Here is a 26,532-nt window from a genome sequence, read left to right on the forward strand (position 1 = left end):
AAGAAGAAGGGGAGGGAAAAAATGAAAACCAATTAAATATCACTTCACGGAGTAATCATGAAAGTGTTTCAGAGAATGACATTGAAATGAACAGTAGAAACATAATGACTTTTATGTCTGATCCATATTTCTTTGGATTTTTCCTATTAGTACATTGAGAATCCACTGTATTCTTACCAAACCAGAGATGCTTCAAAATAGATTTTTGATTTATCCTCTCTTCAGAGGGTCATAGTCTCTGCCCTAGAGCTGTTGCCTTTTTGAAACTTCACAGAATTCACCTCTTAGAAGTTTCTTCTTCATTCTATCTTGGTTGCTCTTACTTAGTTATGTTCGTGTTTGTGTTGCCTGCCACCATTGGACTATATACACTTCTTGAAGAAAGGGCCATTATATGCACTTGACATAAATAGGGTGCACAGTAAATTTTAAGTCCCCCTCTCTCACACATTACCTCTACTGGCTAAATACAGACTCTCTCTTCCCCTCGGGTCACAAGCAGAAGTAGCCTGCTGCAAAAGATTTCTGCCTATTTTTACATCCCTATTTTAGAAATCTTAAAAATAAGTAGATCAAGGGGATTGCAGTGGTTACAATGGTTAGGGCTTCTGTCCCTCAGCTGGTCAGAAATCAGAGACCAGGCTCCCACTTGACTGACTGACTGATGAAACAGTCATATCAATAGCCGGTCCCATGATACAGGGGTGGGGGTAGTTTCTCATTAGAATTGCTTTATTTATTTGTTTATTTATTTATTTTATTATTATTATTATTATTATTATTATTGTTATTATTTTTGCAGCCCTTCCTCTTACAGGAAGTGTTAGATTTTGGCTCATATTTATTAGTGCATTGTTATTATGCGCTGCTCCTTATACACAGTATTGAGAAGTTATTTGTTAATTCATGAGGTAACTCAGAAACTACAAGTTTTACTCTGAATATAAAAAAGAAGCGTTGGGGGAAAGGGGTAGAATTCTGATTTTTCATAGCCTGGACGCACAATTATTAAAAAAGAAGAACTTTTTTCACTTAGATGTTTTGTTTGTTTGCAGGAAATATCTTTTAACTAAGCCTGCACACATCGAATCTGAGGACAGCGGGGTTTGCCAATTGTACGCATTGAAAGAGGAGCTGCCTAGCACAGGATTTGGAGTCATACAAGGTAAATCCCATGTTCTTTGTGTTTATGACTGTATGGGTACGTGCTTACAGTCCCCTAGAATCCTTTTAGAGCAGTAACATCAACATATGTTAAGTTCATACTAAAAGGGAAAGCTTAGTAACTACTTTAGAAATAGTAAATGAGAATCTACTCTTTTTTTAAGTTCTGTCATTGATTTTTCTAACTGAGAAATCAGAATTTTTATATACATTCAGGTGCCAAGTCTAATAGTCTTTTAGGGTAGCATCTTTTCTTTTTTTACACAGACCATCAGATGTCTACTTAATTCATCACAGTTTTAGGGGGTGAATAGTACTTATGGAAAAAATCTAAAACATACCATTACCAGCACTGGTTGGGGCAGTTTCACATCATTTCTGCAGGGTGCTATTAGTGATAATATGCATTGCTAATAAATTTTTTTAATGTTTATTTATTTTATTTATTTTTTTAATATATGAAATTTATTGTCAAATTGGTTTCCATACAACACCCAGTGCTCATCCCAAAAGATGCCCTCTTCAATACCATCACCTACCCTCCCCTCCCTCCCACCCCCCATCAACCGTCAGTTTGTTCTCAGTTTTTAGGAGTCTCTTAAGCACTAATAAAATTTTGAATTCAGTAAATACTTGCATCCACTTAGAGAAGACGCCTTGACTGTAAAAACGGAGTTTTCTCAAACAAAAGGCCATGAATATAATTAAACTGTTTTCTCTTTTTTAACTTGTGCTTTTCTATTTGAGTTGGCAAGAATGAAATCTTGCAAAAATTAATTCCTGGAGCATTGTAGGGGCATATGGTATCTAATGTTTCTCTGCCACTGCAGAAACAGATTTCAGCATACCTCATAAAATTTCAAGTGATCAACTATCATCTGAAAATCTAAGTTCAGCAGTGGGACAAAAGATTGCCTCTCCTAACCGAATTCTCTCAGATGAGACTAGTTATGCTACGGTTGTTGTCGGTTTCCCAGATCTCATGGTAAGCACCAGTATTTTCAATTATTTAATAGATGTTTTTTTTCTACTTGGTTTAGCCTCTAATCTATAAGGCTAGTTGAGGAGTGATTAAAAATGTAATGATATTCTGGTAAACATTTTAGATCAAGACTATATTCCAAATCAGGCATTAAAAAATGCATTCTACATAAAGAGTTTCATTGCTTTTTTAAAATTACCATTTATAGGGTAATGCAATTATATTGGTTCGTAAGGGAAAGCCCGTATTCTCCGTACATGGGAGTTCATGTGATACAGTTAACTGCTTAACCTACTGATGGTAATTTTATATCATATTGTCTTGTTGTGTGCTCGTGTCATCTTGTTGTGTGCTCGTGTAATCTGTCAAGAGGAACATTGGAAACTTAACAAAATAACATGTCTTCCGGAATTTTTTAAAGTTAAATTTGTTGGGGTCTCATTACTGTCAATTAAATTTTTTCAACACTCACGAACATCTATTCACCTTCCGCTGAGTTTTGCTCTGACTTATTGTGTCTTTGCAGCATCCAGATTATGGTGATAGTCTCAACTTAATCTGCCTTAGATGGTCCCTCCTGCCATTACGTACTGTTATGTGTAAAGAAGGGACTATTTGTAATTGACTTCAGGTGAAGCTAGGTCCCATCTTCCTCTGATGGAAATGTGGGAAAATGAAATATAAAGGTGATTTAAGTCCATGTTCCCATCTAATAACCTTAGAGGTAGCTCCATGTGTTTTGATTAAACATTTAATTTTCATAATTTCCTTTGTAGCTCTTATTTTTAAATAGAATCATTTAAAGATAAAAACATGGGCTCTGCATGATGGTACACCAATCTCACATAAGCTCAACTTTTTAATGTAATTAATGAACGATGAGTACTTCAGGGATTTGAAATCCAAAACCCAGTGGATAATATGTGGCTTAGGATTTTGCCATATGTCTTCCTAATTATCAAGGAGAAAGCATTTGCTATGGTATTATATAACTGAAAATGAAACATGTTGTTGGAATATAGTATCTACTGCAGCCTTGACTGAATGAGAGTTGTGTTTAGTATGCTTTCTTAATGAGTGCTGTCATCAATAGAGAAAATACTAGAGCTATTTTTCTGGAGGTGGAATTCTTTAAAATACTGATCTTCCAATTGAAGAAACTAGTATAGAAATGTAATGTCACTATAAAGATTTAGAAAGTAAAAGTATTTTACACTGAGTATAAGACACCATTTGTATTAACCTTATAGGAATCCTTTATAGCCTGTAGGACTAGTAACCTTGTTAAATTAAAAGCTCTATCCCCACTTCTCCCTCTCCTCTCTCTCTCTGCCCCTCCCCCCACTCAGGTCCTCTCTCTCCGTCTCTCGAAATAAATAAATAAACATTAAAAAAAGCTCTATCTCCCCCTACTTAATATGGCACACAAGGGGCGCCTGGGTGGCGCAGTCGGTTAAGCGTCCGACTTCAGCCAGGTCACGATCTCGCGGTCTGTGAGTTCGAGCCCCGCGTCAGGCTCTGGGCTGATGGCTCGGAGCCTGGAGCCTGTTTCCGATTCTGTGTCTCCCTCTCTCTCTGCCCCTCCCCCGTTCATGCTCTGTCTCTCTCTGTCCCAAAAATAAATAAACGTTGAAAAAAAAAAAAATTAAAAAAAAATATGGCACACAACATACAGGAGGTGTTCAGTGAATATTTGTTAAATGAAAGACTAGGGTCAGTTAAGGAGCCTTTCAACATTTTATGGTAACAGTCATACCTTTTAGGACCTAACACAAAAGTCAGGCATTGCACTATTCTAAAACTTTCATGCATGATAATTAATTTTTAAAATAATTTTACAAGGTTTTATAGATGAAGAAGCAAACAGAGAAGATATATCTCCTGGGCCACACAAATTATGAGTGAGGGAGCTGGGATTTGAGGTCAAGTGTGACTGACCCTCAAATCTGTATCCTTTCTCTTGTATCACAGTGCCTTCCTGCTTTTATGTGAATTTCTTTTAATCCTTCATAAAGCTATCAATAAGGGGGTATGTCACCTCTCATTAAGTTTTTATAGCATTATCAGAGGCACTTAAATTATTATAAGCTTATTATCACTTTCCTAACTTCATGCCACATAGTCACAAAAACCTATAGCAAATATCATCCTCAATAGTGAAACACTAAAAGCATTCCTTTTCATATCAAGAATAACACAAGGATACCCATTATCGCCACTTCTATTAAACATTGTACTGAGAATCTTAGACATAATCCATAACAAAATTTTTGATCAATTGAATTTCATCAAAATTTAAAGTTTTAGCTCTGTGAAAGACACTGTTAAGAGAATGAAAAGATAAGGCTGGGAAAAACTATTGGCAAATCACATTTCCAACAAAGGACTTGTATCTAGAACATACAAAGATTTCTTAAAACTCAAGAGCAAGTTGGAGCATCTGGTGGCTCAGTCGGTTAAGTGTCTGACTTCAGTTCAGGTCACAATCAGTTCAGTTCATGAGTTCAAGCCCCACGTTGGGCTCTGTGCTGACACTCAGAGCCTGCAGACTGCTTCAGATTCTATGTCTCCCTCTCTCTCTGCCCCTTTCCCGCTCATTCTCCCTCTCTCTCTCTCTCTCTCTCTCTCTCAAAACAAAATAAAACACCTCTAGAGCAAGAAAACAAATATTCCAATATAGAATATGGGCAAATAGTGACCCAGTGTGAGGTATCAGAGGTCAGAGACTGAGCAGGTGAGGACATCCGTGATGGGGGAGGGTGTCGTCACTTGTGATGGGAATTCACTCCAGGCAAGATGCAGACGGTGCCCATGAAGAAGTAGAAGTAACATGGTGTAGGCGCCCAAGTAAGGCAAGGAGGGCATCCTTTCATGAGCGTAGCCCAATGTGGACTGTCAGGACCAAGGAGAGTAAGGAGGGCATTTGCCCAGGAGGGAAGGTTAGTAATGGGATGGGATATGAGTCACATACAGTAGAACTGAGCAAGAAAGTAAATATATTAAAGATAATGAAATCTAGTTTCTCATTAGAAGGGAGTTACAGATAAAGAAAGGAAAAAAACTAAAATGAATCTCGTTGAATTGGAATTGGATTTATTTGTGTGAACTCACAGTTTTCAATATATTTAGATAGATATAGAAACAACTTTGGAGGTAAATGTGAAAAAAAAAGGGGGGGGGGCAAAAGACTTAAACAGAGACTTTACCTAAGAGGATACAGAGATTAAGTACATGAGAAGATGCTCACCATCATTAGTCATTTAGGAAATGCAAATTAAAGTCATGATGAAAGGGACATCATGACTGACGCAGTCAGTTAAGCATCCGACTTTGACTCAGGTCATGATCTCACGGTTCATGAGTTCAAGCCCTGCATTGAGCTCTGTGCTGACAGCTCAGAGCCTGGAGCCTGCTTCAGATTCTGTGTCTTCCCCTCTCTCTGCCTCTCCCCCACTCACACTCTGTCTCTCTCTCCTTCAAAAATAAACATTAATTTTTTATTGACAATAAATTATAATAAAAAAATTAAAAATAAAAAAAAATTTTTTAGATCATGATGAGATACTATATACGCCTTTGAAATGGCTAAAATAAAAAAAAAATACAGTAACAAGTGCTGACAAGGATACAGAGCAAATGCAACTTTCATACATTTTTATGGAAAAGCAAGGACAAGTAATAATCAAGACGTTGCTGAAGAAGAACCTACTAAATTTCAAGGTTTATTATAAAGCTTCAGTAACTAAGACAGTGTGTTATTGGCGTGGGGGAAGAAAAATAAATAAGAGAGCAGAATGAAGTACCCAGCAACAGATGCATGCATATAGAGAACTGTATTTTATGATAGCAATGTTAATCAGTGCCATTTAGTATCTGGTGGTATTTGGACAATTAGCTATCCATGTGAAAAAAGGACGAATATGAATCCCTGCCTCATGCCATTCACAAAAATAAATCCCTAATGGGTTAAGGATTTAAATGTGAAAGACAAACTTTAAAATGTTTAGAGAATACATAGGAGAATGTCTATGATCTTGGAGTAGGAAAGGATAAATACATATTTGGTAAAAATTTGAAGTCAAGCAAGAGGGAAAAAATAACACAAAATTCCAGAAGAGTTATAAACATCTAGGGCAGACAGGAGATATGAATGGGATACAGCATTCAGGGACCTCAGAATGCTGGTAATGTCCTGTTACTTATGCTAGAGAATGAATGAACCAGATATTTGTTTCATTTATTTCAAGGTAAAATATATATATATATATATATATATATATATATATATATATATATGTTTTATATTTCACATTTGCCTAAAAATTATAATTATTGGTGAAGCAGCTAGTTTTTACACCAGATTCAAAAAGGTCAAGAAATAATTTGGTTTTCTTATACTTGTGAAATACAAGTTTACCACCGGTATCTGCTTAAAGGGCTGCATTGTAGCAGGTGTGGTGAATATAGTTTATAGTACCATAGCCCCTTGAACAACAAGAGGGGATTTAGGGTGCTGACCCCCTTCACACAATCACAACTCCACAAATATAACATCTGACTCCCCAAAACATAACTACTAATAGCCTACAGTTGACTGGAAGCCTTACTGATAACATAAATGATCAACACATATTTTGTATGTTATATACATTACATATGTGCAATAAAGTGAGTTAGAAAAAAGAAAATGTCATTAACAAAATCATAAGGAAGAGAAAATACACTTATTGCAATTAAAGAAAGAGAATCATAAGGAAGAGAAAATACACTTACTGTAATAAAAATCCATGTAAGTGGACCTTCACAGTTCAAACCTGTGTTGTTCAAGGGTCAACTATGTTTCGGTACTTTAATCTTTTTTTTTTTTTTTCTTTCAGTCACCCAGTGAAGTCTATTCTTGGAAAAGGCCATCATCTCTTCATAAACCAAATGTCACTGACACAACATTCTATGGAGGAAAGAAAACAAGTGAAAGTCCAAAGCAGAGCAATTGTGTGACTCTTTTAGATACTAATCAGATAGTCAGGATTTTGCCCCCAGGAGAAGTCCCTCTAAAAGATATCTACCCAAAAGGTAAGAAACTTAACCAATTCCTAATTTGCCAAAGTCGTAAACCTAGTTTTCTTTTGGTAGGGATATTTAACTTATCATTGTCATTCTGTATTTATAAATGTGGATAAGTCTACCAGGATCTAGCAGCTTAAAAAGTCCGAGGTGTGGGCTCAGAAAGTTTTCAGTCATTTTCTCGCAGTCTCTGATTGAAGCCACTGCTGTTAGAACTCTTTTTCCTTTGCTTTATAATCTGTACAATAACTTAACTTAGAAGATGTCTTCAAAAGGACTTTTAAAAATTCTTAGACTACTAGGCATAGAAAATGGGGCCCGACTTATGATGAAAGACCAGGGACTCCTGCAGACTGATTTCACTTAGTAGTTCTCTCAAAGTCGTCTTATATTTATTACCGCAAGATATATGCCAGGTCCTGTGCCACTTTTCCTTATATACCTTTATTTAATCTTCAAATCCCCATTCTGTCATCAGTGTACTCTCTAGCTTATATGCAGGGAAGCTGACAAAGGAAGGCAAGATGGCGTGCCAAGGGCCACACCACCGGTGGCTGGTAGAGCCCAGATCTGCACTAAGGTCTTCCTGTCCCAAGTCTAGAGCTACTTTTGCTGGACCACATAGGCTTTCATCATAATGGATAATTATGAAAATGTTTGATCATTGAGCCACAGATTATTATTTGCATCGTAGTGGTAGTAATATGTTGTCCTGTGTTTACATTCATTATATCACCGTGAACTTAAGAACTATAATGCTACATGTATTATAATCTATTACTGGGTTTGGAAGTCCTGGTTATATGATAATATTTAGAATTCACTTCTTCCAAATAAATCACCATTTCCTCAAAATGCTTTTTATGGTAGAAGAGGCAGGTGAAGAAAGTGACAGTCTCATGGTAGGAATACTCACAAGGTGATCTATGAAAGGGGAAGCTTACAGTCCAGACTGGTGATGATGAGCTGACCCTTGAAAGATAAATGGGATTGAATCAAATGAAGGAATTGTTTCAGGAACAGGGAATCCTATGTGAAAGGTACAGAGCCATGAAGGCATCCCAGGAAATACAAGAAATTCTATACCAGAATTTAGTGTTATCTCCAACTACCCAGAAACCTGGGAGTCAGCCTTGATACTTCATCTTCCTCTCTATCTAATCCAATCACAAATCATCATGCCCTTTTTTTTTTTTTTTCAACGTTTATTTATTTTTGGGACAGAGAGAGACAGAGCATGAACGGGCGAGGGGCAGAGAGAGAGGGAGACACAGAATCGGAAACAGGCTCCAGGCTCTGAGCCATCAGCCCAGAGCCCGACACGGGGCTCGAACTCACAGACCGCGAGATCGTGACCTGGCTGAAGTCGGACGCTTAACCGACTGCGCCACCCAGGCGCCCCTCATCATGCCCTTTTGATACAGCCTGACTACTGTATTTTGTATCTACCCACTTGACTAGAGTTCTATTACCAACATCCAAATCACTGCCATCTTGCACCAGAATATTGCAACAGCCTCTTGAGAGTTTCCTCTTCCAACTCTTTCCGCATCCTACCCATTCTCCACACATCAGACAGAGTGATATTTTTAAAGTATGCATTTGTTCTTATTAAGTTTCAGATTATACAGAGTAACATTTACCCTTTTTTGTATATAGTTCTGTGAGTTTGACAAACACATACGGTTGTATAACCATCACCATAACTGAACAGAGGACAGTTCCATCTTTCCAGAACCCCCACCCCCACCCCAGTGCTTCTTTGTGGTCAACCTGTCTACCTACTTCCTAACCCCTGACTGATCTGTTTCTGTCCTTATGGATTTGCCTTTTCCAGAATGTCATATAAATGGAATCATATAGTATGTGGTCTTTCAAGTCTGGCTTCTTTCACCCAATATCATGTATTTGAGAATCGTTTATATTGTTTTGTGTACCGGTAGTTCATTTTATTGCCAAGTAGTAATCTGTTGTGTATATGTGCATGCTTTGTTCATGCTTTGTTGGTAGATAGTTAGATCATTTCCACTTTTTGACAATAATGAATAAGCCTACTCTGAACATTTATGCACAGATCTCTAAGTGAACATAAGTCTTTGCTTCACTTGGGTAAATATGTAGGAATGGCATTTTTACATTATATGATAGAACTGCCAACCTGTGTTCCAAAGTGGCAATCATTTCGCATTCCTACCAGCAATGAATGAGAGTTCTAGTTGTGCCTCCTCACCAGTTCTTGGTGTCGTCAGTCTTTCCGGCAGGTGTGTAGCAATAGCTCATGATGATTTTAATTTGTATTTTCCCTAGTGCCTAATGATGTTGAGCATCTTGTCACATGTACCTTCTTTAGTGAAAGGTCTGACTGTTTGCCCTCAGGTTATTTGGTGTTTTTGTTTGTTTGTTTATTTGTTTTAGGAGTTTTGTGTGTTCCTTATATATTCTGGATACAAGTCCACTATCAGATATATTCTTTTCAAACATTTTCTGCCTTCTTGATGAAGGGAAAATCTTCCCTTCTAGAAATTTTATAGTTTTAGATGCTGCATTTTGAGATAATGTTTTTTTAAATGGCACAAGGTATGGATTGAGACTCATAGTTTTGTATGGAGATACTCACTGTTCCAGCATCATTTGCTGGAAAACCTGTCCTTCTCCATTGAATTGCAGCATTCGGACCTCTGCTGAAAATCAACTGACCACATATGTCTGGGTCTGTTTCTGTATTTTGTATTGTGTTCATTGATCTCTGTATCTATCCCTTCACTAACAGCACATTCTTGGTTATTTCCTAGCTTTGTAGTTTATAATGAGTGTCAAAATCAAGTAGTATAGATCCTCTAACTGTTGGTAGGGATCAGTGGATAGAAAATTACTAAGAGGAAATCAGGGATAAGGAAACCTATGGGCTAAATCGACCTAACAGGATTCTTGCTGAAGTCAGGCCAGGGTGATCAGACCTTACCTGGGGGGAGTAGAGGATGAGGAACCTGATCACATATTGAGGCGGGGGAGAGGATTCTTGCTAAACTTACTTATTGGCAGGACTCTCGCTGAAAGTGGACAAGACAGAGATGGACACAGAAGCCCAAAAGTCGGGGTCTGTTTGGGAAGAGGATCCAGAAGAGCCTGACTAGAGTTTGGTCAAAGGAGATAATCTTTGTCACCATCCATGTCAATAGCACTTTCATTTACTTTCACTGCTGCACATACTACAGTTTATTCATCTGGTCTTTGTTGATGCACAGTTAGGTTCTTTCCAATTTTTGCTGTTACAGATAGTGGGCAATGAATATTCTTATATCCCTCTCCTTGTATATATGCTGAGAGTCTGTCTATCTATCTATCTATCTATCTATCTATCTAAAAGTAGAATTATCAAATTGTTTCCCAGCATTGTTCCAGCAACATAAAAGGGTTCCTGGTGCCCCAACCTTATCCACTCTTGTAGGCATCTGACCCCATTATTGTGGTTTCAGTTTATCTTTCCCTAATTTCTAGTAACTTGAAGAATCTTTTTACATGTTGCAATTTACTCTTCTGAGAATTGCTTGTTTATATCTTTTACCATTTTTCTCTTAGATGCCAGGAGTTTTATTTCCCCTCACTTGTTTAAGTAGAATTCCTTAAATATTCCAAACATATATAAAGTGCTTAGCATAGTGTCTAACACACAGGAGGAATTTTATAAATGTGGGCTGTTAAAAAAAAAAAACCAGAAACTAGGAGAATGACAAAGGAGATACCAGGATGATAGTTGTGCACAGATCTAGGGATCAACTCATTCAGATGAGAACATATGAAAAAAGAATAAATATGTGACTAACAAGCATTATCATAAGGGATAAAAAGTAATGAAATTTTGTGAAATTTTAAGAAGCATATATCAAAACTATGAGATAATTATCATCCACAAGTTAGGAGAGGAGTAACTGATGTTAAAGTGTTCTAGTGCCTTACATTGTTCAGGAAGAAGGCAATGATATTAAGTTGATGTGTTGGTAAGTTAGGAATTGAGTATATAACTTCCAAAGTAGTAGTGAAAAGATTATAGCGTCAAAAATACTTTTGCTAGTTAAGAAGCAATCTTTGAGCTGATGCTGGTATAAAAAAAATTTTTTTAAGTAAATAGAATCCAACCATCTATCTGATTATCCAGGAACTAATGCATATCAGCCTTTTATTAAAGAAATCAATAGAAACTGTAAAGGCTACTCTCTTGGTGGCTTTTACAAAGATGGTATAGCTTTTGTTTAATGCAAACGAGGAGAGATTTACTGCTTTCTTCCAATCATTTTTCATCTAGGGAAATGTAAGCTGTTTTTGTTTTTTTGTTGTTTTTTTTTTATCACAGTTCTCAGCTCTTTAAGCACAAAATAATGACTCTGGATTGAAATTGCTGCCCTGTGTTTTGAACTTTGAGTAAATTCAAAGATTTGGCATTGGCACGATTGCAGGGCACACATCACTCTTAATCTGTAAACACAGAAGTGCGTTAAACCTGGCAGTTAACAAATGTCCATCAAATTACGTTGCTAGAAGGAGTGAATTTTTTAATATAATTTCATCTTCCCTCTGAATGTGTTCGTGGTTGCAGCTTTTATACCTCCTCCTAACCTTGGCACTGTGCACATAAGCTGTCCCCACTGTTTGCGGGAACTATGCAGGAAGCACTGTAGCAGTGACTTCCCTTTAATCATTAGTGAACTCATCCTCGCGCGTAGCTTACACCTATCTTGGAAATCCACCTGGATTATAAATGTAATGGAAATTTACTGAGCCTCCGTCCTCTCTACAGCGTTGAAACATTTAAAACGGATTGACAAGGATTTGGCTAAGTTTGCAGGGAAGTCTGGCCACGATTTTCACTTCCTTAATTCAATCATGTATTCTAAGCTGATTCGTTTTCAAATCAGTAAACATCAACTCTGATCATTTTTCAAGCACTTACCGTTACCACCGCTACCACTACCCTTAATACTGCTTTGATGTGCTTTATAACCATGAATTGCCTTTTCTGATACATGAAAATATTTTTTAGCACCAGGAGTAAAATTCTTGCTTTCTCCTTCTTGAAATAGACACAGTCATTATTGCATTTTCTCACCCTCTTTATGCCATGGAATTAATTTGCACAGTGAAAGAAAAAAACGATGTAGGGAAAAAAAATATTTTAAAATAAGTTGACTTACTTTGTTTTCACAGGCCATCTAAAAGCATTGATGGCCATAGCTCAGCTTCATTCTGCTATGTATGAAAAAGTTGCCATGAGTGACAAGCCAAAAATATAAGTCTGTTAGCTAGACAGCTCTAGGCATCCCAACCTCTTCAATAACTGGTCATTTTTGGCAAAGAACCTGGGTCCATAAATAATTCAACCTACTTCAGCTGGGTCTTAGCCGCAGGAACTGTCAAAAATGATAGATGGTGCAAAACTTTATCCGAGACTGACCTTCTATCCTAGGCAGCATTTCCAGTGCAGGCCTGTGTGACAGATGATAAGCATGCTTGTTTTCTGTAAATGGCCATCAGGGGACAGCCAATTGAGCTGGGTGGTCAGATTACCATAGTAACTCTCTTGTCTTACCCTCTGTCATCCCTGGACATTACCTCCATTTCCTCCTAAACCTCTGACCCCTGGCACTCCTTCTTGCCTTGCTCTGCAGCTCATACCTGGCCCCAGGCCCATGAGTCTCACCCTGGAGTCTTTTCCAAGTCCCGAAAGGCCCTCGGTGGGTTGGATTCGGTCTGGTTTGGTTAAAAGGAACTTTCCTCATTGTGCTGTGGGCTCCTTGAATAAGGGAGGAATCAACCTCCTTCTTCTCTATCCTCAGTGCTTTGTATAGTATCTGGTGCAAAGTGAGCTTAACCATGTTTGTTGAATAAATAAGAGGTATTTTGAGTTTTGAATTTTTCAGATGGTCTAACTCAGAAATCTTCAGCTAAAAACATGAAATAAAAATGCGAAGTTTTTAATTTTTTTGTAAACTACATTGGATAAATCCAGTGTGAACATCCTGGATATCTCATTCTAATCTGGAATTGTAATAAGATATAGACAACCGAAAAAATCTTTAAGAGTAAGGGTTCTGTAGAGGCGCCTGGGTGGCTCAGTCAGTTAAGCGTCCACCTTCAGCTCAGGTCATGATCTCCTGATTCATGAGTTTGAGCCCTGCGTCAGGCTCTGTACTGACAGCTCAGAGCCTGGAGCCAACTTCAGATCCTGTGTCTCCCTCTCTCTCTCTCTCCGCCCCTCCTCAACTCATGCTCTGTCCCTTTCTCTCTCTCAAAAATAAACATTAAAAAAAAATTTTTTTTTAAAGTATGGGTTCTGTGTAAGGGAGATTTTTTTAAGAGACACTGATAGCCAATATTTTGTAAAACAATTTTAAAAGTTGTTGCCCTAGGGTCAGCCTAGGTAGGAGCTGTGTAGAGTGGTGGACAGAGCAGAGACTTCAAAGCTGGAACGGCCTGGTTTGAAAGCCGCCTACATCACCCTCCAGCTATGTCGCCACAAGCAAGTCACATTATTACCATAATTCTGTAAGCCTCAGCTTCCTCATCTCTCGAGCAGGAATCATAAGTCTTTGTTGCCAGTATTAAAAATACTACCTGTAAAGACTAAGCAGAGTCTGGGGCACCTGGGTGGCTCAGTCGGTGACGCGCCGACTTTGGCACAGTTGGTGAGTCTGAGCCCTGCTTCGGACTCTGTGCTGACAGCTCAGAGCCTGGAGCTTGGAGCTGGTTTCAGATTTTGTGTCTCCCTCTCTCTCTGCTCCTTCCCCACTCCCACACACTGTCTGTCTGTCTGTCTCTCTCTCTCTCTCTCAAGTATCAATGAACATTAAAAAAAAAAAAAAAAAGACTAAGCAGAGTTTCTGACACAGCAGTGGCAGCTAGGGATGATGGGTGGTGTAACTCAAGGCTTTGGAAAAGAAATCAGCAGGCCCCTGGAATCCTCCTGGAAACACCTCCAGAACTGGAGATGGGAGCTCTGGCCCCTCTATGTCATTCCCCTCTTTTTCCCCCACCATTTCATAGTTTCTGTGATCCAGAGCCCTCACCCCACTGGCCCATGCTCACCTCACCCTCTCCCATCTTGCGTGGCCCTCATTACTACAGGTACCGTGTGTCGAGCAACTGCTAATTAAGTGCTTTGCAATTACCCAATTCATCTGATCCCCCCAAATAATGTTTATGATGCTCAGATGCTGTTGTTACCCCCATTTCACAAATGACAAAAACAGTGAGATCATTAACTTGACCAGCCAAAAACACAATTAGGACATATCAGAGCCAAGATTTTATACCAGGCCAGTCTGATTACAAAGTGGGTACTGATTCCACTACGTTATACTGTCATTGTGACTTCCCAGGAAGGAAAAACAGAATTCACGTGATGAAATAATTTCATATAAACTCTAAGTGCTGAAACTTCTCATCTTGGGAAGCTAGCAAAGACAATGAAAAGAACTTGGGTAATTCTCTGACAGCAAAGAATCATAGCCTAATATGCATGTATTTGACAATCTTTGTGTTTCCTTGACAAAAACATAACCTAGAGACTAGACTTGGCCCAGGACCTTGTCAGGTGTGTCTCAGAGTTTTGCCTGAGTGTACTGGTAACTTCATTCCACTTTTAGCAACATTCATGCTTTCTTTTGGTCTTATTTTGCTATCCTGCTGTAATTTAATACTCTGCTCAATGTCGTGACTTGTTTGTAGATGTTACCCCTCCACAAACAGCTGGTTACATGGAAATCACTGACCTTCGATCAAAGAAACTCCGATACATCCCTATTCCCAGGTAATCCACTTTCACCTTTGTCCTCTGTTTGTATGTCAGATAGAAAGTGAGCCAAGTCTTCCCAAGTGCTCTGAATAAATGTGTGCTTTTGCTTCCTTAAATAGCAAGCTCTTTTTTTCCCCCCAGTTGCACTTGGCTTATGTCTTGCTGCTGTTCTGCATGGTTTACTGCTATTTTTTATTTTCATTTGGGAAAAATGTCATATAGGTATAAGTCTAACAAACTTCAAGGCTTCATTTCTCTTTTTTGATCTGTCCTAATGATAAGTTTTTCTGTAACTGAAATAGCATTTTCAGTATTGCAGAAATCTTCGGGCTTCTTAAATGTGTTTAAGTTTTTATTTAATTCCAGTTAGTTAACATACAGTGTAATATTAGTTTTGGGTATAGAATATACTGATTCAACAATTCCACATATCACCCGGTGCTCATCACAAATGCACTCCTTAATCCCCATCACCTATTTAACCCATCCCCCCACCTACCCCCCACCTCTGGTAACCATCAATTTCTTCTCTACAGTTAAGAGTCTGTTTCTTGGTTCATCGCTCTCTGTCTTATTTTTTTCCCTTTGCTTGCTTGTTTTGTTTCTTAAATTGCACATGTGAGTGAAATCATATGGTATTTGTCTTTCTCTGACTGTCTTATTTTGCTTAGCATAATACTCTCTAGCTCCATCCACCGTATCTATTAACTTTACATATTAGTTTTTGGAGGCAAATGTGTTCAAAATGTCAAAGGAATTTAAATAGCATTTGTTTAATATTGTTTTTAAATGTGCTACTGTGCATCTGCGGTTGTGAAGGCTATGTAGTAGCTAAAGGCTTCCAGAGATTTAGAATGAAACTCATGATCATTCACTGCTCTTATTATTGTCCAATGACGGAAGCAAAGTATTCAAACCAGTTGGATGGAGGATACAGAAGGAAAACAACGTGTTTGGTGTCTACCCTTGAGGAGCACAGGTGTCCTCTCCAGTAGCCCATCCCTTTCTGGATGCATCCATGCCTGATCTCTCTCTCTCAGCCTAACTGAGCCCCTGCTCTGCTCCACCTGGCCTAGATTCTTCCTTACATTGCCCCCCTGGGGCCAACTCCTCCTTCTTCTAATTTTTTACTCTGCTTTGGCCTAGATTGACATCACATCCCCTACTAACATATACTTCCTGACAGGCAACTGAGACCTCACAACACAGGGGTGAAAGCCTCAGCTGAGATGCCAAGCAGAGGACCCTGGAGAGCCATCCAACAGGAGAGAAAAGCCAGCCACATCAAGGCTGTCAGTCATCCACGGCACCCACAGGCCACCTTTGCACCCATTCCTCTAACCCCTAGAAGTAAATAGCTCAGCATGACAGTACACAGTAACTCAGAAGCACAGCTTTATTTCTTAGGACCCTTAATCAAGGTCAATAAATATGAAGAATAAAAGCATTACTCAAAAAAATAGGTTTACTCGTTCCAACATATAGAAGTATGGCTTCTTAGAGCATCTCACCTTGTCAATTTCATGGAAAATGGCTTTTGGTCATTTGGGGAAATTCCTTACTCCATATGAATTATATGCTTATTAAAATATACTATTAGTTCAAGCAACAGAAGCAAAGAACAACTTTTTGTTTTTTACATTTCTAAAGCATTAATAATCTTTTCCAATATTTCTCTTAATTTCTCCCTCATTGGCCCTAGGCTTTATTTTGTTGTTTTTCCGTTTTAACTTTCTATGTGGACCATGTTCTACCTGCCATAGGAACAACATCTGGAAGAGCAGCTGTGTATATAGCCAGTGCCAACTGGTCACTGTAATGCATTCATTTAGAGCTGTACTGTTCACCGGAAATATAATGCAATGTCATTTTATGTTCCTTCCTTAGCCATATTCAAAGAGGAAAAAGAAATTGGTGGAATTAACTTTAACTAAACATTTTATTAACCCAATGTATTTAAAATGTCATCATTTTGACACATATTCAATATAAAAGTTTTAATGAGATATTTTACATTCCTTTTTTCTCCTAAGTCTTTGAAATCAGTATTTATTTTACACTTTGGGAACATCTCAGTTTGGACTTGCCATATTTCAAGTGCCACGTGACTTAGAGTCTGTTCATTATCAGTATATCCTGAATTTCTCTTGAGATTAGCTATTGCCATTTTTGGCATATATGCAGTCCAAGAGAACAACCCATCTGGATTTCAGTTTTCCTGCTAGTTGCTTAAATTTAGCATTCTGCTAGATAGCTGGAATTTTCCATCTGATGGCTAACTTCAGATAACAGAAAATACAGTGACATTGCATGTAACTACAGAACCAAAATGAGTACATCACTTTTGCCCCCAGTAAAATTTGAGTATTTTTCCTCAAATTTTTGTATTATTTCCATCTGTAAAATGATACTGCCTAGCTCTCATGTGTGGGTGTATGTAAATCTGGGCTTCCCTCTACTATGATTCTATGTGTTCCTTAAAGACCTTGCTATTATGTATAAAAGGGAATATGCATTTAAAACAAGGTGAAGAAGGGGCGCCTGGGTGGCTCTGTCAGTTGGGCATCTGACTCTGGATTTCGGCTCAGGTCATGATCTCACAGTTCATGAGTTTGAGCCCTGCGTCAGTCTCCACAAACAGCACAGAGCCTGCTTGGGATTCTCTCCCTCCCTCTCTCTGCCCCTCCCCTGCTCATGCTCTCTCTCTCTCAAAATAAATAAATAAAACTTAAAAATAAAAAACAAGGTGGAGAAGAGATTCTAGAGCAAATTGCAGTAAATGTGATTTTTTCACCCTTTTTTGACATATTTTGACATATTTCAAGTTTCATACTATGAAGAGTTAAACATTTAGCCAGTAGATACAGTACTCAACACTCATACATCTTGAGTGCTCTTGGAAGAATTACAAACATTATTGTTTCACATAGATAAATTTCATTATTCTTGAATAGCCCTTTACTTCACCATGTGTACCTATTAATTTTTTTCCTAAGGCAAATATTTCTGGCAGAGCAACGTGAGATAAATCCTGTATTATGTCAAATGTTGCCTTCTTTGAGTGCCTTCTATTATTGTAAAGTAGCTCTGAAACACTGAAGCAGTAGTTACCATCTTCTTCATATAAACAAATTTTAAAGCTTCTGTGTCCCAGAGTAGCTGGCTGTGTCACCTGTGTTTAGTATCTACTAAGGCAGACTGGAAAAAAAAAAAAAAAAGGTCAGGTAGTCTTGGTTTATTCTTTAGGAGGTTACAAGATTTGACCCAACACATAGTGGTTTTGTGGTTTCCCGAATCTACATTGATAGTTTATTATGTTTTTATTATCTGATGAGACTCCGCCTTTAGACCATTTATTTTACATAGAAAATATCAGATGTATTTAGAGAGCCAACGCTGGTAATTCGAATTTCTAATCTGTTTCTTTTGTATAGTGAAGGCTATACCTAGAAAAAGGAAGTGTGCAGTTGACTCATAGAAGCAAAACTGCATTCCTAGAAATGAATATGTAGCAAAGAAAATATGTATATGTATGAAATATATATAATATGACAAATATATAAATTCCTTGTTATAAATTCTTGTAACTTCCTAAGTCAGAAAATGCAAAATATTAAATATAAATGCAGGTAAAGCCCATAGAAAAGATATCAGCTTTAGCACTTAGACTGAAACTTAGACCCCTGAGGAGTGAGTCTAACATTGCAGGTGCATGAGATATGAGTTGGTTTAGAGTTCTTTTCTTTCTGACAGTGAACGCCAATACAATTGGGGGTCCACAAATACAGAAAAATGTAAGTAACCAATAGATTCCTGTGTATTTCTTTTCTTACAGATGGATCTCTTGGTATCTTTTAATATGTTTACTATTAGAATTCTTTATAGCAAGTTTAATGAACCACAATTAGGTAAACTAGCTTTGTTATTACCAACTGATTGACTACTGTAATTTCCTTTTCAGATCAGAATCTCTCTCACCATATACCACATGGCTGTCTACTATTTCGGACACAGATGCATTGCTAGCTGAGTGGGGCAAAGGTGCTGTTATTACTGTCGATATGGGAGGTCACATCAGGCTTTGGGAAACTGGACTTGAACGTCTGCAGCGATCACTCATTGAATGGAGAAACATGATTGGACAAGACAGTGACAGACATATGCAGGTACCACTCTAACCCACTTTCCCTCTTAAAGGTGCATATTTACGTATAAGGTTAGTTCCAAATGGAAGTAAACCTCTGGCCTCAAAACTTAAATATAGTTACTTAAATACCTAATTTCTCATAATAGAAAAAGACGTGTCTTTTTCTAGATAGTGGGAAAGTTAAAAGGAGCCCTTTTTGCGGTCAGTGCTTAAATATACAAGTTCCTCACATCACAACATGAGAATACAAGACAATTGCTTCTGTTTGACCCCAAGCATTAATCAGCTTCTAGCATCACCTTTGCATTTGTTCTTTTACTACCATCATCTTGGGCATCTCTGCATGCTACCAAGGAGGCAGAAATACTGATATAAAACGCAGCACATTACCATAAGGTCAAAACCTTTAGACTAGAGAAGATATGTATATTATGCATCCAGCAAAGATGTGTTTTTACCAACTTCCTTATCTCCAGATAATGCAAACTTAGCAGTAGATAGACCCAGCCCTGCCCTGAAAAGAAATATGGAAATAGGTCACCAAAGTGAGAGGAAACTCCAGAAATGACTCAGTCACCACCTACTCTAGTTGGTCTGGAACCAATGAGGAAAGCTGTGTACCCATAAATACTAAAGCATATAATAAAAGGATTTATTTGTAATTGATTGATTTTAATCTTCAGAAGAAAACTTCTCTGTTTATGCTTCATTCTTATCCAGCAAGATGGTAAAGAAAGGCGGGTTCCTGCCAGCTGTGTTGCTCTGCAGAGAGCCAATTCACAAGATAAATTTCTACAAACTACTCCATTGATACTTGATTAATAATTACTATTTTGTGTGGTTATTTTTCTGATTTCCCTTAAAGGAGAATAATTGTGAATGAATAATACATATTTCTCTTAGATTCTTAAAACCTTATAGGAACATTCTGAAAATTCGACACCAATGTAGGCAAGCAACTTCAACTTCTTTTGAAAGGGTATGAATATATTAATTTAATTAAGCTAAAACAAATGTATTGCTCTAACATAAACATGCCATTAAGCGCAATGAATCTATCATAGCAACAGACTGAATGTTGGTCACTATCCATAACAATAATTAGAAAATTAATTAACTATGGTTCTGATTCTCTTATTATCCTGAACATTAGTTTCTTCTCCCTTTGAATTAAGTTCCTCTTTTCATTACAGAGCTTGGCAAATACTATTGTATTTGAATTTCTTGTATTTTATTTCAATTCCTCATGTGTCATAGAGATGAAAGGTCATATTTTTCCTATGGTCAAGAGTGTGGCCTAAATTAAGTGTCTTCCACAACAGAACTTTAAAAAAGAATTTTACACATGATTTTCATAACTGGTCCTGACTGCTACAAAAATTAACCCCTATTTGTGGTTTAGCCATACACTCTTCTTTCCCAGCGACTTCCCCGACTCTGTTGTTCATCTTTCTATTCCCAGCATAGTGACTGATACACAGCAGGCAATTAATATATTTGTGTATGCTCATACTCATATATCCTAATTGCACTGGCCTTTGAAGCTATTTGACAAAAAATGGAACTGTTCTTTTAAACTGTCACAAGTTATTCATTCATTTTTGTGTAACTGAATAAATATTTATTGGATGAATATATATAGTTATTAAGTTAGAAATGAACAGAAATATATTATCTAACATCTCAAAAATAATCAAAAGGTTTGGCTGCAGTATGCAGAGCAACATCTGATCCTTCCCAGACCTAACATTTTCCAGAAAATGCATAACTTTATGTCTCCCGTTCAAAGTTCAGCTATAACAGAAATAAGACTTATTCAGAAAGAAAGTTACACAATTCAGAAGTGAATGTTAGTTTCATTTGGAAAATTAGAATAGTTGTTATCCAACCTTCTCCTAACATCTCTGATGTTCCTTGATCCATTTTGGTCGATATTGAAATATATATTTATCTACATACTCAAACTGAGAAACAAATTGTAAGCATACGTCTTTATGTCTAAAGAGACAGGATCAATTGCCCAGATGGTCTGACGTTTTATTTTTTGGTCGGATCTGTCCTCTTCTCCCTGCTTGGTCAATAATGAGACAGCACAGGGACGCCTGGGTGGCTCGGTCGATTTGAGTGTCCCACTTGGGCTCAGGTCATTATCTCACGGTTCAAGTGTTCGAGCCTCGCGTCGGGCTGACAGCTTGGAGGCTGGAGCCTGCTTCGGATTCTGTGTCTCCCTCTCTTTCTCTGCCCCTCCCCCGCTCATGCTCTGTCTCTCAAAAGTAGATAAACCTTAAAAAAAATTTTTTTTAACAATGAGAGTATATTTAACTGCTCGTATGTAGACCAGTTCTTGTTATTATTTACAAGTAGTGTACACAACCAGACCTAAATGGGAATCACTGTGGAGCAGTAGTAATAACAAGCAAAATATGTCTTTTACAGTTTCCCGTACGGTGTGATCCCTCAAGCTCTTCCTCATTTATGGGCCTTTTATTCAGCATATGTCTCCTCCTGGTTCAGGAGCTTGAAAAATGCCTTTCTAGAAATATTGAGAAAAGAGAATATGTTCTTAGTACCATACTTCTCGCTGGCTAAGTTCCAGTCCTCTCCCTGTTCCTGGCAGAGTAACCCGATCTCCATCTAGTGGCAAAATGGACTTACTTTACATCGTAGAAATTAAAAGGCCTGCTTTGCATTCACTAGTTAAAGGAGGTTTACACACACCTGTATTGTTTGGTTCCTGTTGGTCACGAGATGCTCCTTTAGGTCAACAGTGAAGGCTGGGCAAATACCCCACCACTTACTGACCCACTTTTTTCCTTGAGTCTTTTGAATGATAGCAAAAGAACTGTTTATATTTAGATTAACTATGTCAGTTACATGCTTTACCACTTTCCTTTATATCTTGCTTCATTTCAGCCTTCTAGAGTTATCAATTCTGAAGCCATTGTTGCTTTGAAGTTTAGTTTTTGCTTAATGAATTCATTGATAGTTCTCCTTCATGAGTAGTTTGCAAGAGAGTGTTTATTGAGCTCTTCATATAAAATGCGTTCATTAGGGGCGCCTGGGTGGCGCAGTCGGTTAAGCGTCCGACTTCAGCCAGGTCACGATCTCGCGGTCCGTGAGTTCGAGCCCCGCGTCAGGCTCTGGGCTGATGCCTCAGAGCCTGGAGCCTGTTTCCGATTCTGTGTCTCCCTCTCTCTCTGCCCCTCCCCCGTTCATGCTCTGTCTCTCTCTGTCCCAAAAATAAATAAAAAGCGTTGAAAAAAAAAAAATTTAAAAAAAAAAAATAATAAAATGCGTTCATTAATTTTACATGCTTTGATAGGAAGTGTGTTTTTCTTACAGCAAACAACTATAACAAATTCAAAGTGTCACTGTAGCTGTGGTTCTAAAAGTCCATGATTAAGAATTCATATTTATTACTTTTAGACTTCATATTTTCAGAAGCATGTGTTAATTATAAGCCAAAATTTTTCTGACCATGCTTCATAGTGTTCTCTCTAAAGCATATTTTTCATATTTTTATTTAGTTACACTTGGATTCATCCCAAGAAGGCTGTTAAAGCTACACCACAGGTTTCTTCAGAAATCAAACCATCTTCTTTAAAAAGCTCCTGGTGACTATTCTTGTGGGAACACAAAAGCTAAAAGGTTATAGCTTTCAAGTTTTATTGTCTGATTACAATAAACTAATTCGAAAGTAAATCCTCTGTATGTTACTGGTAGAATCTCTTTGAGGCCTTTGAATAGTACTTCCTTATCTGTATACTTTTAAAATGGATAGGATCTTTGAAACACAGTGTGGGACTACAACTTACTCATTCTTACAGTGAAGATAGTGCCTGGTACACAATAGATACATGGTAGAGGCATCAGAAAACATACTTAGAAAAGATAACTAATTTATATTAAGCACCACTAAGACTTTCCCCCTTTTAAAGAAGATAGTCTAGGAATATGAGTAAAGGTAGTTGTTGTACTTTGGTAAACAAGACTGGCCTTTTCTTTAACTACAAGCCCAACAGTAAGGATTTTTTTAAGATATCAGTAAGATGGTAAGTCCTTCTTCCAGTTTTGGAAACCACTAGATCATTTCATTGGAGCTGTATTAGTACCTTTAGGTTTTCACTATGCAGACTATGTTTTCTCCACATACTCTGAGAGGGTTTACAATTTTTTGTTCTTTTTTTAAAGAAATTTTTTTAATGTTTTTTTTATTTTTGAGAGAGAGAGAACAAGTGAAGGAGGGATAGAGAGAGAGGGAGACAGAATCTGAAGCAGGCTCCAGGCTCTGAGCTGTCAGCACAGAGCCTGATGCGGGGCTCGAACCCATGAACTGCGAGATCATGACTTGAACTGAAGTTGGACACTCAACCGAGTGAGCCACCCTGGAATACAGAAGAATTCTTTCTTCTTTTTAAGGGTAGCTTATAGTTTACTCTTGCACCACGTTCTTCACTTTGGCCAGTAACTGAAAATACTTAGCAGTCTGATTCAGTGGGTCATTATCATTATCGTACGTATAACAATGTATATTTCATAGGATTGTTATATGTACATGTATCTTTGGGGATCTTCCTTGGCCCAAAAAGGCAATGCTTTTTTTTTTTAATTTTCATAAAAACATTCAGCAAGATGGTCTAGCCATTTGCCTATGCGGTAGCATTTGAGCAATGCCTCTAATGATTTTCCCATGTTTATTCCTGCTAGAGAAATTCCCAGCCATGGAAATCCATTTTGAATCTAGATCTTGAATAAGGTTTTCAGACTTGAATAAGGTACACTGGGAGTGTACTACCCGGTGGTGTGCTGATAGACCAGCCCTCTGGTGAGGTAAAGGTGGGGCAGTTTATAATGTTTGCCAATTTCCCTGGTGTAACTACTCCCTCCGTGGCCGATTTCACGCTTCCAAAGGTTAATAATCAACTTGCTCGATTTCTGAGTATTTAGCAGCCATCAGAGAAAGGAAAGAAGTACTAGGAACACAGACAAGATGGTGCCATCTTATCTCTGGGAAGTGCTGAAGCCCATAGTTGTGCCAGTTACAGACTGGTGATCCTCTTTTTGAACCACGAATACAGTTTGAGCAAAGAATTAGAAAGAAGTCTGCAGTCAAGTAGGATGACACTCATGAGTTCACAAGTACAAGCCTCCTTTCTTATAAACATCATTTCAGAAGGAAATTACCAGATTTTTACAGTCCTCCAGAAGCCGTGCTTCCATTAGATCACAACTTTGTCAGTGATTGCTAAATATAACTAAAATTAAATGAGCAACCACCTCCCTCAGACAAGCAGATCAACAAGCTTATGACTTTCAGGGAGGCCATGAGTTTTCATTAACCTTTTGTGCATATCCAACAAAAATAATAATCCTACAAATTATTATAATTGGGGGTACTATAGAGTCTTAAACTAATATTAAAAACAGAAATAGCACCTAGCTTTCTCATTATAGAAAAGACCTAACCTTAGGAAATTGCTTTTCAAATCATCACTGACAGAAGCATTTCAACTCCTTTCTCTCATGACAGGCCTTAAGATCATTCTTTTATATGGTACTATATCTTCAGTGCGTGTTATTTAACAATATATCAGCCAGTAAAGAAGTAATCTTAGGAATATTTAAAGTATAAGGAAAACAAATTAATTCTGTAATATATCAGTTATAAATTGAGATGTCAAATGCAATGAATATGTTGACAATTAATGGCTCTAGAATTTTTATGATTCTGAGCCTATTATGTGTCTAGTTACATGTAATCAACACATCACATTGGCTACAGAAATAAAATCCTCCTGTTATATTTATAAATAAAATTGCAATTTTACTCATAAGCAGGTATAGCCTATTGGCTATGCTTTCCAGTTATAATATAAAGATAATACCATTGTACCTTACAAAGTTGTCGTAAGACTGAAATGCATCAGTACCTGGCACAGAGTAAGTAAACAAATAACAACTAGAAACTTAGAATTTAGAATTTGGGCCATAGAATTCTTTAATGCTTATATGGAAACGCAAAGCCAAATTAAAAGGAAGCAGTGCTACCCAGTCACCTAATATTAAATCATGACCCAATGAGTTACATAATTCATCATCTATCTTTGTGTTATAAGGTGTGAGGTTTGTTTATAATCCTATTTAGGAAAAGTTTTGTCAGGCCCAAAAAAGGAATTTTGGTCTGTGCCTAAACCTGTCAACTTGAGGAAAAGCAGGAAATGAATGATAGGACAATTGTCAGCAGAGGATTATAGTGTTTAGCCTTATTCAAAAGACAAATTAGAACAGGACCAGAAAACACACAGCAAATATATACATCATCTTTAGTCCTGAGTTCTGAGAACAGTGAAAAGAGCAAGTCAAATTTGGAGTTGTCTCTCTTAATTTTTCCATACACAGTACTCTTTGGTCTCTCCTTATAACATTCCAAAAATGTCTCTCTTTTTATTTTCTATTTCCTCACAAGGTCAGGCCACAGGTACCATTCTCTAACCTCTCTGAATAATCCCACCCATTCTTTCATTTATTTAATTAACATTTGCTTAGTACCCAGAATTGCTAGGATAAAGAAATAAATAAGATACAGGTGCAGACCCAGGAAACTTACAGTCAAGTAGAGCTATAATGAAATAAGTTGTAGTGCAATATGGCAGATAAACTGATAGGAACATGATCAAAGGATCAGAAAACAGCCTAACCCCAGTTTTTCAGGAAGGGGGAAGGAACTCTTGATAAATCAAACGCATGTGATTAGTTTTGTCTCTTGCCAAAATCCCAGTAAAAGAGCAATAAAGGATCAAAAAACAGTCCTAACCCACCGGGGCAAAGAGAAATACAGACGCAGCAGCGCTTTGGAGGATAGAAAATAAATGGGTGGGTGATAACGGAGTTATCAGCTGAAGAGAGCTGAAACCTATTCTTCCAGAGAGGGAAGCCAATAAGATGCAAGCTGCCGTACTCTGCAGAAGCCCACAAAGCATCAGGGCTTGAAGGCACCATGTACCTCTGAAGGTTGGAGTGCAGGGTGGCACCAAAAATTGGGAGATGAATTGAAATTCTGTATAGAGACCATTTAGATAGCCAGATTTTCTCCTCTATTTTGCACCTGGGGCCACTGGCTCTTCTCTAGGCTTACCAAAGACAGGAGCTGTAATGGAGATTTGTACAATTGAGGACAAGAATGAGACCATGTAGACAATGAGAAGATAAAGTGAAAGTTTACTTTTCTTATATAGATTCCATGAAGCTGACTTCCACATTTATACCCTTTGAACAGAAGAGTAGAAAAATCCTTCCTAGAAACTGACATATCCAAAAGAAAACCTTTCTGATCTAATATTTGGAAGTTTTTCCTTAGTAATCTTACAAGAAGACCCACTTATTGTT

The 26,532-nt window shown here is 37.7% G+C and overlaps 1 protein-coding gene across 1 annotated transcript in view; it reads left to right on the top strand.

Moving 5' to 3' along the window:
- VWA8 (von Willebrand factor A domain containing 8) overlaps positions 1-26,532 on the top strand; it is a 374,773-nt gene that overhangs the window by 256,367 nt on the left and 91,874 nt on the right. Inside the window, exons 37-41 of the mRNA XM_047074862.1 lie at positions 1,056-1,165; positions 1,995-2,149; positions 7,024-7,219; positions 14,933-15,014; positions 18,961-19,165. Of these exons, the coding sequence (XP_046930818.1) occupies positions 1,056-1,165; positions 1,995-2,149; positions 7,024-7,219; positions 14,933-15,014; positions 18,961-19,165 (748 nt within the window). The remainder of the gene's footprint in view (positions 1-1,055; positions 1,166-1,994; positions 2,150-7,023; positions 7,220-14,932; positions 15,015-18,960; positions 19,166-26,532) is intronic.

This window comes from Lynx rufus, unplaced genomic scaffold, assembly GCF_022079265.1.
Source record: "Lynx rufus isolate CCGP_SWC_20201006 ecotype Redwood Valley unplaced genomic scaffold, mLynRuf1.p SCAF_1, whole genome shotgun sequence".
NCBI classification, from domain to species: domain Eukaryota; kingdom Metazoa; phylum Chordata; class Mammalia; order Carnivora; family Felidae; genus Lynx; species Lynx rufus.